This window comes from Besnoitia besnoiti, chromosome II (assembly GCF_002563875.1).
Source record: "Besnoitia besnoiti strain Bb-Ger1 chromosome II, whole genome shotgun sequence".
Classification (NCBI taxonomy): Eukaryota; Apicomplexa; class Conoidasida; order Eucoccidiorida; family Sarcocystidae; genus Besnoitia; species Besnoitia besnoiti.
In genome coordinates this window covers 354,683-371,445 of record NC_042357.1, presented here as the reverse complement: position 1 = coordinate 371,445, position 16,763 = coordinate 354,683, and the positions used below count along the sequence as shown (strand labels likewise).

At 51.9% G+C, this 16,763-nt stretch overlaps 5 protein-coding genes across 5 annotated transcripts; all 5 read right to left on the bottom strand.

Annotated features, from left to right (window-relative positions):
- Positions 1 to 609: 609 nt before the first annotated feature.
- BESB_033850 (SAG-related sequence) lies at positions 610 to 1,293 on the bottom strand (the record flags this gene model as incomplete). Its single annotated transcript, XM_029361971.1, has 1 exon — positions 610 to 1,293. One exon carries the CDS (start codon positions 1,291 to 1,293, stop codon positions 610 to 612), a length of 684 nt encoding a protein of 227 aa, XP_029220936.1.
- Positions 1,294 to 5,381: 4,088 nt separating this feature from the next.
- Positions 5,382 to 6,614, bottom strand: BESB_033840 (uncharacterized protein; the record flags this gene model as incomplete). Its single annotated transcript, XM_029361970.1, has 1 exon — positions 5,382 to 6,614. The coding sequence occupies one exon, from the start codon at positions 6,612 to 6,614 to the stop codon at positions 5,382 to 5,384; it is 1,233 nt and encodes a 410-aa protein (XP_029220935.1).
- Positions 6,615 to 7,948: 1,334 nt separating this feature from the next.
- BESB_033830 (uncharacterized protein) lies at positions 7,949 to 9,172 on the bottom strand (the record flags this gene model as incomplete). Its single annotated transcript, XM_029361969.1, has 1 exon — positions 7,949 to 9,172. One exon carries the CDS (start codon positions 9,170 to 9,172, stop codon positions 7,949 to 7,951), a length of 1,224 nt encoding a protein of 407 aa, XP_029220934.1.
- Positions 9,173 to 10,425: 1,253 nt separating this feature from the next.
- BESB_033820 (uncharacterized protein) lies at positions 10,426 to 11,601 on the bottom strand (the record flags this gene model as incomplete). The annotated part of the gene is made up of 1 exon (XM_029361968.1): positions 10,426 to 11,601. The coding sequence occupies one exon, from the start codon at positions 11,599 to 11,601 to the stop codon at positions 10,426 to 10,428; it is 1,176 nt and encodes a 391-aa protein (XP_029220933.1).
- A 1,809-nt stretch (positions 11,602 to 13,410) lies between these two features.
- BESB_033810 (uncharacterized protein) lies at positions 13,411 to 14,127 on the bottom strand (the record flags this gene model as incomplete). The annotated part of the gene is made up of 1 exon (XM_029361967.1): positions 13,411 to 14,127. One exon carries the CDS (start codon positions 14,125 to 14,127, stop codon positions 13,411 to 13,413), a length of 717 nt encoding a protein of 238 aa, XP_029220932.1.
- Between the last annotated feature and the right edge of the window lie 2,636 nt (positions 14,128 to 16,763).

Below are 16,763 nucleotides of genomic sequence, written 5' to 3'. Positions count from 1 at the left end.
AAAACAAATACCGCTGTGACAGCAGAACGCACCCTGTTTCGAGAGAGGCAAGGCATGGTGGTAGACGCCCGTGTCGTCTACTGTTTTTGAATTGTGGCTGATGGTCGCATGAACACTCGCGTCTTCAAGCGTCTGTTCCTGAGAGCCGCGCAAGTGACGCGATCTGCAGCAGAACTGTTTGTTCCGCAGTGCCAGTTTCCGCGAATATAACCAGCTCATGTGTGTTCCTGGGGCTGCGACTCCACAACCCTCAATTACTGGAGGCTCTGGCATCTTTCCAGGCTTCGTCCTGAGGGGACCAGGTTTGGAGGAAACGGCTCACGGTCGTTCAAAAGCGAATTAAACTCGTCGAACTGACACTCAATTGAATCTGCGCCAGCCGACGCAGCCCTCCGAACAGCACTTCTCATCCTCCATCGAGCAAAGTAAGCAAAATGGGCAACAAAGCCGCGAATTGTTTGTTTCGAGCATTCACGCAGCGCCTCGAACACCTTCTCACAACTGTCGTCTAGCCGAAATTTCTGCCAACACAGAGGCGTCGAATGCATCTCCGTATTTTCGGGCGCACCCCTTTGATAGATGATTTCAACTTCTGGACAATGCCGCCCTTTACCGCAACAACAAGCTGCAGTAGGAAACGCCACCGAGGCCAACCAACAAGAAAACAGAATTCACCAACGACGAGTCCCCTGATGACGCTGCTCCTGATGTCCCCTTAACGGATATCTTGAGCAGGCACTCGTTCTGTTCAGGCGCTCCCGACCTCATACTAGGGCCAGACAAAGGTCTATTTTCACGCGCAGCCACGCACTTGTAGCACATGAATGTGTCGTGCTCAGGGTCTTTGTTGATCTTGAGAGTATACACATCCGTCTCCTCCGCTGTTTCCCGCGGCGGCTGCAACTCCGCATCCACGAGGCTTGCCAGGGCGACTTCTGTGCCACACTCTCCATCTCGGCCCTCAAACACTCTTTCATGTTGCGCGGGAAGCAGTGTCTTTCCAGTCGGGCACTTGAAGGCGAGCGGCGACTCTGAAGAAGCGCTGGCTGTGACAGTCTCCATATTGCATTCAGTGGCGTTTACAGGTGCTCCATGTTCATCTTGTGAGGGGCCGGCCTGATGGGTACCGCTCTGTTCTTTTTCTTTAGCATCGACGATAATCTTGACTATGCATGCTGCTTTCTTGGCAGCCGGTGGAACTTGAGCACGTTCGCCGGGAGACCCTTGCTCATCAGCGGACTTCGGTGTGCAGCTGTAGTACAGGATTTCTCGCAGTCGCTTTCCCGTTCCCATTGTAAGCGTATATTGGTGCGACTCAGAGTTAGGCACTGAGCTAACAGTGGTACCTTTACAGACGGTGTCGAGGGACGTTTGCTGTTTACATTCGTCAGTTTTGTAGAATTGGTTTCCTGGTTCCGACGGCTCTAGTACTGTTTCAACTGCGTCTCCACAGCTGAATGATATGCTGGATTCATCTGCCTTTAGCGTAATTTCGATTCCTTTTTCTTGGTCTGCTGGTGCGCATGTGTAGGGACCGGATTCATGCTTGACAAATGTAACTCGGTCACACTCGCCAAGAAACGTCTGGATTATCGAGAGGGCAAACGCGGCCTGCAGAGCCACGAGAAACAGCCGCCTGCACGCATTTTTTTGTAAAAAACGGAATGGGCAGTAATGGCGGCCTGCCAGTCACATGTACGTACGAGTAACTCGACGAGGATACAGTTTGGTTCAGTTGTCGCCGTCGAACTCGCGGCGGAACACGTCTGGGCGAAGATCCAGAAAATGGCGACCCGCAGCGTCGAGAAAATCGAATGAAGGCAGCCTCTGAGGGTTTTTTGAATCTTTGGTGTCGCACCTTCTGTAAAAATGGCTACCGACACAGCGCCACGCAATGGAGAACACGCCAAACGAGCTTCTGCATGCTAGGCAGGCCTCAGAGGCAACTTGTCGAGGATCCGCGTCGCGCGGAGACGCTGCCGGCCGCGGCCCCTTGCGTGCCCAGCGCGGCCCTGGCACGGAGCACAGCAGAGGCACACGAGAGACCCAGAAGACTGGCGTTGAAAATGAAGAGATGCGGGACAGTTCTGGCATGTCTTGAGAGTGGATCCGCGGGCGACGCATGAGTAGAACGTCTAGGACTGGGTAGACTCTAGCTATCAGCTCTGTTTTTAGCATGCATGCTGGTGGGGATTTGGGATCCAATTATCGCCGAGCCTTCTCCCTCACCTCCTGAAACACATGAACCCCGATGCTTCTTGTGGCTGTTTCTGATCACCTGTCTTCGTTTTGTCGATGTTCCCTTGCTCGACCTCTTTCACCGTGCCCAGTCGTGCCCGAGTACCTCTACCGAGCCTGTGGGAGTCCCTCAGGACGTCTGTGGCACTCATTTAACAAAGATGGTTTGTGGAAGGACTGTCTACTATGGTGTACGCACTGTCTTGATGAGGCCAGCGCAGATTCGGGCTTGTTTTTGACATTTTTGCTGTGGGAGGACGCGCGAGCTGGTGAGTGGTGTAACACTGCGTAACATAGAAATGCAATATATGGCACTCTCTTCCGCTACGTCCATATCGTTTCGGTCAAAATACCGAGGTGAGGCCGAGGAAGCAGTCGCCGCCACGCTTTCTTAATTGCATTCACAGTTTCCCCATCGCCTGTCTGTGAAGGATCGTTCTGCTAATTTCCGCTTTCTTGAGCCTCTGTTGGTTCGATGACAATCTTGATCATGCACGCCTTTTTTTTCGGTCCTTGGGACATGAGCTCGTTCACCAGGAGGGCCTTCCTCTCCGGTTTTCCTAGGTGTGCAGCTGTAGTACAAGGCCGCCGGCTCCCGTCTTCCTTTTCCCATTTTAAACGTATATTGATGCGATTCAGGGTCAGGCTCCAAACTCACGGTCGTGCTGGCACAGACGGAATCAAGAGGGACTATTGGCAGTTGACACTGTTCTGATTTGTAGAATTGGCTAGCTGGCATCGAAGGTTAAAACAGCTTTTCCGGTGTGTTTCACAGCCGAAAGAGATACTGGGTTCCTTAGACTTCATAGGGTCTTGTCAGGCTTGCACTAGTAGGGTTTTTCCGAAGGACCGGTGAACTTGATACCGACACAATCGACAAAATACAGCGCCATCACCGAAAGGGGCAACGCGGCCTGAAGCACTGCGAGGACAGGACCCTGTGGACGCATTGTGAAACCCAGCACAGACTAGTATATAAGCTGGTTTTGAGTTATAAATTTACAGGTGTGCCATAGTGCGGGTACATGTCGTTTGATTCAGCCCCAGACTTCGTCTAGAGCATGAATTAGCGTAAATACAAAAAGCATTAGCAGAGTAGAGATGATGAAGTAGAAAGAAAGTGAAATGCAATTTTTTTTAATAAGATAAGCAACTCGAGGGGAAGAACGAGTGTGTACAAAATGGCAAAATGTGTACTTAGGACAGATCAACGCATGCTGCAGCCGTTTGCGTAGAAATCCCCTGAGGCATCAAGCGCAAGTGCCTGACTGACTGCCCGACGCCTCCTTCGCCCTTCGGTTCCAATACCAGATATGCCCTCACCCTACTAGTATTAGAAAGAAGACGGCAATGCTTGTTCTGCGAAAGACCTCCGCGAAAACAAAACTGCTACTGCCATGCCCCGCAGTGCTGATGATGCACGCCGGACCGAGGGGTAGCACCCCTACGGCGGGTTTGACAGCATACGATTGACGTTTTTTCTCCTACACACCAAATATTGTGTACGAGCAACCGTACCTTGCGCCCACCTACCGCCTACACACTATCCACAACGACGATTCAAAACCTTTGTTCTGAATTCTGTAGTGATCTTGGTTGGACAACGCCACATTCACTCGTTCTTTCCAACCTCATCATGTTATATCGTAATTCTGTTTCAATCTTCCGTACGGTGCCCGACGGGCGCCGACTACTTGACAGCGATCTATTTTGTGCGGACAGACTCCAATGTGTAGAATACTGGAATTGCCCAGCCGATCCACACCCGCCGGAATGTTCCTCCCCATTGGATATCGGATCTTGAACGACCAAAACCAATCGAGTGAGGAAAACTCTGCAGATGACGTGTGCACCCTAGTGAACGACTCGCAAGATGTGCACATACAGACTCAACGCAACGAAGAAGAGGGCCGCTAGCTCTTGCAGCAGAGTTCTATCAGGAAAGTGTTGAGCACGGCAACCCAACGTGGATCCTTTTTTTTTGCAAAAATTGAAGAAAGAGATCAACGCCGGAACCCGGGGCTCCTCGGACTACATCGTTCACCAATCAGGTGGGGACCCCGGGCGAGCGTACGACATACGTTACCCTGCAGTAGCAAATGTATTGGTGAACCCCTCCCGAGGCGAATGTTGGATATTCGAGCTCCGAGGCAGGCGCCAATTGTAGAGACCTCTTGGAGCTGTGTGGCTGATGTCGACCATCGTTCTGCAAAACGCACTTGCGCACGCACTTCTGGGCCCTCTCTGTGGAGGAAAATCTCTCTGAGTTCACGAGTGTCTCAGCAGAGCACGAGTGGTTATCCTCTGGACTGAGGCTCTCGCGTGTCCCCTCGGGGAGTAGATGACAGTACGCAAACCGCCAACAGTCAGAATACCCTCCAGAAGGAATTGAGTGCGAGACAAACTGTCTCTATGGCAGATAATGACTGCTCTAATTGCTTCTGATACCTTCTACGACCCCATCAGATGACAAGATGCTGCCACATGAGGAAGTCTAGAGGATAAACCGCTTTCAAAGCATGACCACCAAAGAAACGAACTATGTTGATTGGCTGCTCCTACACGGCGCCAGGATACACATAGAGAACGCCGCGCTACTCCGCCGTTGACAACTACGGGCGAAGGCAGGGCCGGTTCACCACATACACTATCTGTGTAACAGTCTGCTTTTAAACGAGTCGCTGGCGAGACAACGGCGCATCTCTCGAGGGAGGCGTCCCCATCAGCTATGGCGTTCGTTAATACTGCTTCGCCGGTGCCGCCAGAGGTGTTCTTCTCCCGTAACAGCACAGGCTTTGTTTCTGCATCCCGCTCTAGCTTCCTCATACGTTCGAGGACTAGGCATTGCCGGTGTGTGCGTATTCTGGGAGACAGAACTGCGCCGCCCGTACTCAGAGGCGTGACCGTGACCCACCAACAAGCGCACTCTGCATGTGAGTCCGACGCCAATAGACCAAAAGAGCCAAATTCACTCTCTTCGCTCGCGGATTTACCCCACCTCCAGCTTTCGAAAGGTGCCTGGCCAGTGGCATCACTACGATGCTGTCAGTATCGGGGCCGACAGTAAGTTCTGATCCAAGAAGAACTGGCTTCAGAAACTCCAGTTACAAAACGTCAGCAGAAACCTCGGATCTTTGAACCTACTACACCGAGTAGAGCAACATCATGCCCACAAACCCAACCCCGAAAGTAGGCGACGCCGCGGCAAGGAATGCGGATGAAACTGGACCTGCCGTCCCCTTCACTGAGACCTTGAGTAAGCACTGCGTCTTCTCCGCCGCGGCGGATCTCATCGTCGCCGGCGCCGAGTCTGCGGAGCCTGAGCCAGACGTCACGCACTTGTAGCATAGGGGCGTGTCGTGCAATGGAAGTTCCTGAAGGGCAAGCTCATAGTACTCTGCAGTTTCGCCTTCCGCTGGAGTAGGCTTGTGCATTTTCAGCGCAGCCTTCAGGAGGGAGGCGAGCTCAACCTCGTTGGTGCACTTTCGATCGCTGTCGTCGTATACCTTGGTGGCGGATGCCGGCCGAAGCTCTTGGCCTTTCTTGCATCTGAAATGGAGAGGCTTGTCAGTCGAGAGGTCCGCCTTGACAGTCTCAGCGCTACACTCTGTGACTTTCTCGGGCTGCCTTTGTGGCGCCGGGGGGTTTTCTTGTGCGTCAGGATTGTTCGGCTTTTCCGAGGGCTCCACCGGAAAGGTTCGGTCGACCTTTATCGTGACCAGGCACGCTGTTTCAGTCGAGACTGATGGGTGAGTCTCCCCTGGGCCGCCTGCTTCCTCTTCTTCTGGTCCACGTCTGGTGTCTTCTGTTCCTGCTCCAAGTCTCCCTTCTTGTCCTGGTTTTCCTGCTTCCCCTACGTCTCCTAGTTCCCTCGCCGTCTTCAGTCGCCTCTCTGTCCTTTTCTGTAGGAGGTCAAGTTTGTCCGGTTTGGCTGGGGCTTTGCATCTGTAGTAAAGAGTCGTTTCCGGACGACCGTGCGGTGGCACAGTGAGTTGGTACGCCTTTCCTCCGTCTTGCTGGTGCGCCGATATATCGGTCAGTATAGCACCAGGGCATTGCAGGTCCAGCTTGTTGCTGCTGCTGCAGTTCGAGTTTAGACAAACGTCTTGGGATTGATTTGAAAAGGCCGGCTCAAGTTCTGTGTATTCCGCAGTTGCGCACCGAAAGGATACTCGGTCCTGTCCGGACTGAATGTGAAATGACAGCCCGCCCTTGGATTGTTTGTCCCTGTCGCAAGTCTGCAACTTCTGCGCATCCTCCCCGAGAGGCGGCCCATTGTCTTGCCCGCAGACCGGTTGAACTTGTAGGAGCGCCAGCACCATCGAAAGCGCGGCAGCAAACCCAGTCACCACAACGGAACCTCGTAGTCGCCCCATCGTGCCACGAACAGTCCCAACAGAGGCTTTAAGCACTACAGTGTGAAGCGCCCCCAGGAAATGAATTCATGAAACGTACTGCAAGCTACATCCCAAACTGCTCAAGAAACATTTATGACGGCAGATCGAAATGTATTGAGCGCCGTAACCGCGAAGTAGCGGCGAATGCAGGCGTGCATTATGCAGATACTCGATGGGTTAAGCGAGGGAGCGTGCGGCGTTGTGCCGCGGCACGCGTGCGTCATTAACGAACGATATGAACTCGGCACGACTAACAACGGTCCGTCGAGTTATAAGAGCAGGTGCCAGAATTCCCTGGTGCATGTAAAGCGAGCGATACTAAGTGGATGCAACTGACCACCACGTTTTGTTTCCTCCCGATTTGTCGTTCTCCGTTCGCTCGCGTCGCAACGGTGTCCTCTCGGCGGGGACTGCGCTCGGTGTGCAGGGCAGAAGGAGTGTCTTGCCTGACTACGTAGCGAACACATGTAATCGAGTTAGCGGAGCAGTTGGCGCTAAGATCGCTACTTGCCCATCTCTGATAGATGCTCTAGAAAGGTAACGCAGTCTGCGAGAGCCTCCCTTGGTCGGATTTCTACGTTTCCTGTCAACTAAGGGAATACATTAATACCACCGTTAACCTCCGCCGTTCCTCGTACACCGGCGGTTTCCGCCACTGCGGAAATAACACTTTCCAGTCTACTTAATGCAATTGTGGCTATAATAGAGCCATTAAGAACCCAGCACGAACAACGCTAAGAGGCTGCGTCGGGCGGTGAAAGGAAAATCTGTGCCGATTGCGCGCGGATGTTACATTGAAGTTGGGAATCGCTGCCTGCGCATAAGCGCTATGTGGCGCATGAATCCCTGGTTTTTAATACGTCGGTCGCGTAGTGAAGGCGCACACTGGGAGCAGCGTAGGCGGCCTCGAACTGGAGATACGTGCGTATTATTCTCTGTTCTCTTTGACCTCGCGGTCAAGGCACCACATACAAGTGGTCGTGCCGCGGCCAGCTGTTTTCTCTGCTTCACCCCACAGCTTAGTCTTTCCTCGAGGTGCACAGCTCTGTCATGAGTTAGGCGAATGGTGAATCTCGGCAAAAGGTTTTCGAGCAGATTCACACTGTCGGTCCTTCGAGTTCGGAGCCCGCATATCTCTGGAAACGCAAGAAAACCTGTCATAAAACAAAACTGACGAACGTCTCGACTTGATGAGTGTGCCGCTCTCTTCCACAGCAAATAAAACATGGGACCGAGGGGACACTAGGGCTCCGCGCAAATAAAAGTAATTGAATTCAGCAGCCCCATCCATCGGACCTTGCTGACGGATGTGTCTACATCATCGCGTACAGCAAAAGTGATATCGCGCTGCCGACCAACGTTGGCGGTAATGCTGACACAGACGTTGCCAAAGAGGCTGACCCATCTGTTCCCTTGACCGACACCTTCAGCAAGCACCCTTTCTGCTCGGGTGCTGCTGTTCTCATAGAAGTCGATGACCACTTTCCGTCTGGATCAGGCACCACGCACCTATAGCACAGCGCGGCGTCGTGCTTGGGAGTCGCCTCCAGAGCCAGTTCATAGTAATCTGTCGTTTCGCTAGTTCCGGATTTGGAGTTCGGCGGTTTGAGAGCCGCATTCACAATGGATGAAAGCTCCACCTCCTTGGTGCACTGCTCGTCGCTGTCGTCATAAACCATAGCTGACGTGGATGGCTTCAGCACGTGATCCTTCTCACATCTGAATCTGACAGTCTTCTCTGGAGATAAGACCTCAGTTACAGTGTCTTTATTGCATTCAGTCACTTGCAGAGACCCGTCATGCGAGGTGGAGGGCGTCAAGTGTTCATCAGGCGCCTGTGGCTTTTCAGGCTTTCCCGGCTTGGAGCTCTCCTGGACTTCTATCTTCACAAGGCAGTATGTCACGGCACCTGATACACTGTTTTCCTCGTTGTGTGTTTCTAAACCGTCTCCTGTTCTCAGGCCGCCAACCGGTCCAGACTCCTCTGCAACTCCTGCATCTCCCCTGTCACCGCTGGCGCGCACAGCGACACCCTCCCTCCGGTTGTTTTTCTCCACGTTCACCTGATTAGGTTTAGCAGTGAGTTTACATTTGTAGCATAGGGTCGTCTTGGAGCGTCCACCTCTTGGCACAGAGAGCTTATAGCTTTTCGGCCTGCCCTGTTCCTGGTTCGGCGGCTCTTCGTACAACTTGGCGTCGAGGCACGCCAGTTGCAGCTCTTTTTTGTGCTGTTCCCCACAGTCCGGGTCGTCGTAGACCATCTGCTGTTCGAATGCGGGCAAAAGCTCTGCCGTTCCTGTTTCTCCACACTTAAATGAGACATACTCGTCGCTGGGCCGAAGTGTCAACGCAAGTCCGCCGGTGGAGGTATTCTTCTCATCGCAGGTTCCCTCCTGGAGCGCCCCTCCGGAGGGAGCCAGCCCGTCTTCCTGACCGTAAGACGGTCGAGACCGTACGAGAGCCAGTGCCACCAAAACGGCGACAGCAAAATGCGTCGCCGTAACAAACCCTCTGGCGTACCCCATGCCGCGGTGCATAGACTTAATTGAGGGCCTCAATGAACCAACTGAGATCCGCTCAGCACAGTCACCGAGTAGCTGAATTCCTGTCATGAGCCTCCTCGATGCAGTACAACAATTGGAGCAGCGTAAACGCGCAGTCTGTAGTGAATTGACGAGCATGCATAGGAATATTTAAGGCAATGTTCACAGACAGGACAGTGTAGTGCGCTCACTTTGCAAGCCGAGAGAAGGTTTTGCGCTAGGATTCGAGCGCTCGCTGCCGCGCGGTAATCGGCGTTCTTAGCGAAAGGGGGGGTGTTGGTTCGGCTCCTTAGCGGTCCCTATAAATCAATAAAAATGCAGCGCTCATACCCTGCCGAAACTCCCTTTCCGGGAATAATTGCGCGATGCCTTCCATTAATTACCTTCCCTTACTGACCTCATGCTCGCACTACGAGACCTGGCCTCCGGGGTGGGGCCTGGTATGGAGCGAGAAAAGATGTGGCCTGCTGGGAGATGTCCAGTTCTCTGAAGCGCACCAGCTGGTGACGCATTCCGCGCAGGCACTAGGCGACTAATCTCGGGTCAGCGCTTTACGGCATTGTTCGGTAGCAATGCTTTCGCTGGAAAAGTGGAACCTGTTCCAGACTGTCCTCAACTCCAGAGTCCGGAACGGTTAAATCTGGCTACGGCGATAAGATTTCGGTGCCCGCGCATTCACCAGGAGGAGAGATCAGAGCCCCGAAAGCACTTACAAGCATTTGCTCAGACAGAGTCAAACACGTAACGGCCTCCTCAGCGGAGTCCTACATCCGAGTCTGAAGCCGTAGATGACGGGGATATCGCAATGACCCTGTCAGCGGACAGCGGTACCCATGTAGAGTTCTTGAATTTGTTTATCTTTGGTAATTTCGGCAAAGCCTTCACGCAGAACTTCCCGCCTCGGGAATGTCAGAGGCACTGGGAGATATAAAAGAACGACAAGTACTCGCCTTTTCATATTCCCCTGGGAGAGTAGAATGCAAACTGCTTCGTCGACCTCATCCTCTGTTCCGGACATACTTGTGCTGAGGCGGACGGAGCAAGTTGCCGTCCCCTGAAAACCAAGCAGTAGGTTCCAGTCTCCTGCCTAAAGTCACCGTGTGACCGGGTGTATGGCATGCTGTAAGGAAGCCTGTGAGAAATGCAAGCATTCTTTTGTATGCAGTCACCTGCACATACTAGGGTCCAAGGGCAATACTGGCGCAGGATTCAGAACACAAGCGAGATGCCAAAAGCGACGGTTGTTCCTACAGTACTGTGTAGAAAAACAGGACAAGCACGTACTCAAGTAGCAAAACCGGCGATGCTACGACGGGAAATGCAGAAGAGGTGAGGCCTCCTGTACCTTTAACCGACACCTTGATAAAGCATTGCTTTTGCGATGCCGCCGTCCTTACTGAAGGCGGCAGTGACGACTCTGGATCTGCATCACGTATCACGCACTTATAACACAAGCTAGTGTCATGGATGGGAGGGTCCTGAAGGGTTAGCTCGTAGAAACCGTGATTTTCTTCTTGAGGCCTCGGAACCTGCTGCTGCAACTCAGCTTTCAAGACGGATGACAGCTCGACCTCGTTCTCGCACCGGCCGTTACTGTCTTCATAGACTTTTGCAATCGAGGTTGGGTTCAAAAAAAGCTCTTTTGCGCATCGGAATCTGAGTGGAATATTTGCCGAGAGGCTTGTGGTGATGGTGCCCTCGTTGCACTCGGTGATTTGCACGATTTGCTCTGGAGGAACTGAGGGACTTCCCTGGTTATTAGGCTGATGTGGCGTTTCAGGCTGTGCCTGGGGTTCTGTGCGCTCGATCTTTATGGTGACCAGGCACTCTGTGGCAGCTGTCAATGAACCCATGTCATTTTCGTGTGCTCCTTTGTCTTCTTCTCCTTGCTTCGCTTCACCCGCTGGACTTCCCGCTCCAAGATTTCCGTCGGTTCTTCCTGGATCTCCTTTCTCCCCACTAGGAGTTGATTTTCCGGGTTTTCCCTGTGGCCGTAGAGGCTTGGCGCCATATTTGCATTTGTAGTAGAGGTGCGTATCGGGTCGTCCATGTAGTGGCACGGTGAGCTGATACGTTGTGGGCTCGTCTTGCTCCTTTTCACCGGGGGGAATTTCGGTTAAGTCGGCACCAGGACACGCGTCCCTGAGCGACTGTTTACTGCCACATGACGAGTCAACGCAGACCATTTTTTCATTTATCGGCGGCTCAAGATCTGCAGGTCCTGTTGTTGCACACCTAAAGGACACTTGATTGTCGTTGGTCCCAAGGGTCAACGACAAGCCAGTGCTGGCGTATTTTGGGTCATTGCAAGCCTCCGCAGGCGGTGATGCAGCCGGGGGAACCGGCTCGTCACCTTGTGCGTTGGCCTGCTGAATGAGTGGGAAGGCCAGCGCCAACGAAACGGCGGCGGTGATCCAAGTCATTCTCTCGAAGGCTCGAATGGAACTCAAAAATCCGCAGCCACTGGCATCCGAAGTTTTAGGCAGTCAGACGTACAACCTCCAACCACTCACTCCTAATTGGTGTCAGGCACGGAAGATACATCGAAAAACTCCAGGAAAACGGGCGAGTTGGCGGGACAGGGACTGGTGCACGGTGGAAAAAACGGATGTCGATACGTGAGCGTGCAGCCGCGGCAGAAGTCTCACGAAATGAACGGATGGTGCATACGGAAAGATAGCAGCCGCGGTTGTCCGCGCGCTTATCGTGTCTTGTTGGCGCGTGCTGGGCCCGATGTGATTGGTGGGGAAGCATGCCTTAGATTTCAAGCACACTGTCCAAGATGCAATAATCGTATTTTCTAAAGGTGGCGGGGCGTCTTGATCCGACATCCCTACCGATCTCAAGGGCAGTGCTCGCTGGCTGATCGTGGTGTTGTCGAGAAATAAGGCACACACGCCCTTCGTCGCCGTACCTGTGGTCCATCGACTCCGTATGCTGCGTAGAGCATCGGTTCCAGCATTTGAAAAAAGTGACTCGCCAAGTCAGGATTTTTTGAAGTACGTCTCAGATTCGTGACTCCTCCGTTTCTCCGGGTAACGTTGCTTCCGTCGCTGATCGAGTAATATTCTATTGTGTACCTACCGAAGTATCGAGAGCCCTAAACCGTAGAACTGCAAGGAGATTGAGTGCGCGGTGACAGGGATTAGCATAATGAGGACACCAGCGTTTCCACTGCAAGCTTGGTCGCGGGTGTTCAATCATATGCTCTGTGGCTCATCCAGCCCAGAAGCTCTTCGTTCCGCGATTGAGGCGTGAGAGACGCACGAAGGCTTTGCCTGTGCGCGATTCGTAATCCCTGATGCGGTTGGAATAACTAACAGTTCAAAGACAAAAAAACGGAAGGAAGCAGGAGGCGAAGGACCCCCTCAATGGAAGGTTAGCAGCATAGGCAGTGATGTAAACAACTGGCCATATGGGAGGTTGACAGGATCACCTTCCAACGAGTTGTCTCGCGAAACTATACCTTACATGGCAACTGTGATGTATGAAAACACTTGGAGTTCATCCGAAGACCAAGTGTGTTGGTCGATGAAGACCGGACCCTCTTCCGACACCCTTCTCCTTCACAAGGTTGCTAGGTGCAGCCGCGGCGACCCCAGGGAATCGCCATTCGCGGAATGCTCCATACATGCTGAAGCGTGCAAAATTTTCAGAAACCTGAGACATGGGACCCGAGACAGAGCGTTTTGCATACGCGTAGTGTGGCAAGAACATGACTCACAGCAGCCACGGATGGAACACGGTATACGCCCAACGGCGAGAAAGAGAGAAATAGCACATGGCCATGAACTGTGCTTTACAAAACTGGGCCTGACCCACATCAGCAACTGACAACCGAGTCGCTGAGCCTCGGACAAGCAGAATACTCACATACCCTCAATTTTTGTGTTCCTGTCAGATGACCTTCTGTATGCTGTCCAGCCGGTTGCTCCTCCCGGGGGGATGTGACATCCCATATCCATGTTTCCCTCTTTGGAAACCGTGCGGTGCTCTGACGCTTGATTATATCTAGACTTCTAAAATCAGAACCGGTTCCGGAACAGCCTCAATAAAAACTATCTGAAGACGGCAGGGAAATGCACATGCAGTGAGGTTGCCGGTGACACTGTGCTGGACGTTCTTTTAACGGTAACCTTGAGCACGCACTGTTTCATATTGCTCCCTTCTGACTTCATGCTTGACTTGAAAGAAGACTTCTTTCCATCAGGCGTGCTGCCTTTGTAGCATATTCATGTGTCGTGCTCAGGGTCTTTGTTGATCTTGAGAGTATACACATCCTTTTCTTTTTCTGTGTCCTGGGACGGTTGCAACTCCGCACCCACGAGGCTTGTCTGGGCAACCTTATATCCACAGTCTCCAGTTCTGGCATCAAAATCTCGGTCAGGTGTCAAAGGCAGCAGTGACATTCCGGCTTCACATTTTAAAACGAGCGGCGTGCCTGTCGAAGCCGTCGATGTCACAGTGTCGTCTGTGCACTCGCTAACTTTCAGACCATCTCCATTTTCTTCTTGAGGATCGGGGTTCTGGTGGCTTCCTCCCTGCTTCTTTCTAATCTTGACAATGCATTTGCTGATTTTTGGATCACCCCGACCTTGCGGGCGTTGGTTGCCTGATGGGCCTTGAGTGCCTGGTGGGCCCGGTGGCGCTGGTGAAACTGTTGCGGTTGTTTCGCAGCTGTAACAGAGTTCCGCTTTATTACGGTTTCCCGTCGGCATGTTCAGCGTGAAGGCCGTTGTGGACGAACTCTGTTTGTCGCTTAGAGTGGCGCCTACGCGTACAGAGTGGAACGACCCTTTGCTTTCTTCTTGGCACTGTTCAGTCCTGTAGAAGTGCTTGTCTGATTGTTCGGGCTTAAGGACGGGCTGGGTGGGTCCACAACTGACGGAAATACTGGAATCCTTTGGAAAGAGAGTGAACACAAATCCCTTCGAGTCATCTTTTCTCATGCGTTCAATGGAGCCGTTCTCGGTCTTCTAAAAATATAGCTCGCTGCACTCGCCACCAACAAAATGTATTATCCCCGCGAGTGTAATGGCAGCCTGTTCAACTGCGGAATATCTGCGCAGGACACCAACGCTTAGTCGTCAAATGCAGGCTGTAGAAACTATGGATGAGGCCGATAAAAAATCTCACACAAGTTCCCCTGGATGACAATAGATCCTTCGGTCTTGCAAGGAGCCGCTTCCGTCCGAAGGCTCTCCAGAGATGAAGCGACACACAACGCCGGGGTTAACGAAACAGACAGACGCAAAGCCAGTTACACGTTGAGCATTCTAAAGTCGTTTTTGGTGAGAACACGTTTTTGAGCAGAGCAAGGCTGCAATGCACAAAAATATTGAGTGGATCTATGCTAGGATTCTGAATAAACAATTCGAACCCGGAAGGCGATCCCCGGGTTGCCTACCCCGGGGCTCACCCAGGTGACCCGCTCGTCGTCAACAGGGGATCTGACTGGACAGGAGGGACTTTCCATTCTGACCAAAATAAAGTACGTCGTCAATGACGCAAGCGAGCTCCTAAATTTATCATTATTCTGACCTATCAGTACCTGTGAAGTTTCTTGCCTATCACGAGGCTTGACAACGCGTTTGCTATTCTGTTGTCTCCTCAAAGGAGTCTCTGTACAAATGATCCGCCTCCCAGAACTGTATAACGCGAATTGAATAAACAGAGGCACTAAAACTGAGGAGTCAAGTAGGTACAAACCGTACAAGGACTAATTTTGTCCAACTGTGCATCTAAGTTGAGACACCTTTAGATTTGCTTAGCATTGTAGAGCTTGTCGAATTATGGCACCCAGATAACTCCATACCAGTGAACCGGTTTGTAACTCCGCTTCATATCACCTGAGTGGTACAATCTACGCTCCAACAAGTTTAGCTGTCTTAAGCACCTGAAAGTAACGGTACAAGCCGTAAACAAAAGACAGGGTCTCTGTGAATGATCCGCGATTGAGAACAGTATAACTCAAATCGAATGGGACAATATCCTGACACGCGGAGACGACTCTTCCAGTTCTGCGAAAGGGCGCATGCAAGGGGCCCTCCTTCAGGAATTTGAAACGAAAGGAGGGGAGCGAGCGGGATCGCTAGCCTCCTGAAGGCCGCAACTCGACAATCGATGTGCTAGCGAAGAGTGACTTGTGCGATACAGCTCATTCTTGTGCGATGCAGCTCATTCTCCTCGAATAACGGTGCAGCATCGAAGCAGCGGTCCCTAAAAAATAGCGGGATCAATCATGAGTCATTAAAATGCTTACGAATTCATTCCACACCTATTTTCGTCTCTCAAGTCATTGGAGTCGGATAGCATCCGATGTCTTGCAGGTCGGTTACGGAAAAGAGCATGCAGATACTTGTCAAAGGTGTGCAGACTCCGCCTTTTCTCAATACCCACGGCAAATGGATCCATCAGGGTACCATAGTCCTCCAGTCTGCGCCTCTCCCCGGATTCGCGATGAACAGGTGATTTACTTCCTCACGTTAACACCTGCCTTGTTTTTCCCTAGCTATTCAGCCGTTAGGTCGACGGGAAAGCAACATTCTTAACAGTTTGGAGAGTGATGACGTTTCAAAGCCTGTCGATGAGACCAAGTGGCAGCGTCTCCAATCAGTGAGAAGCGTACCAACGGTGCGTGAGTCTTGAGGGAATCGGCACCTTTCTGCCCCCTTATATGACTGACTGTGTGCCGGAAAACTATGTTTGATAAAATCACCACACTGTCGACAGATGTAAACTACCTGTTTATCATCTTTTTTATCCCCTAATTACTCTATTCCCTTCACATCAGAGGACTCTACACTTGTCTATACGACCGAGTCACTTTGTCAGGCTGTCAATGAGGCGTATTCATCAGTATACGTGAATAATGAATTGCAGCGACAAGAGAGCGAATACGTACAAGTAATTGATGACTGGGCACGCGTTGTTTGTCTTACGCGGATAAACATTACCCCGGATCTGAGGAGACTCCAGCCACTGCACGGTGCCAACACGACTCCGCGGTGGAAGAAAAATAAAGTTTCGCACACTGATGCATCCGGAACTTACTTGGATTTTGGTGTCCGATGTAATTTCTGTGACGTTCCATACGGAGAGCGCTCTCAAATTCGTCATACGAGACTAAAAGAAATCAGGCGATCACAATTCATTAGAGACTTAATAGAGATACTCTAGATTTCGCATCTTCTACAGACACGGTATCCCCTGTGTTTAAATAGCGTCTGCCCTTTCCTCTTCCGTACGCACCCAGAGCATGCAGTACCAATCAGACACCAAGTGACGTTGGCCCCGAGCAAACAAGTGTCCTTCACGATCAGCTTCGGATTCTGGAAATATTCAAAGCGAGTTATCCGAGTCACAGCATCTCTATCTGCACTCGTGTCCACGGGAACAGGTCACTGCATCTGAGTATGCAGACAAGAACGTCACATAACTAGCATTCTGCTGTCTTGCTATTATCCCACATGGATACCGCCTAAGGCCGCCACTCGCACATGAGCTTCCTCGGTACCTCCGACAAGACTCTTTCGTGTTGGAACAACGACTCTCGATCGTTCCCTCTTTAAGAGTTACAAGGATG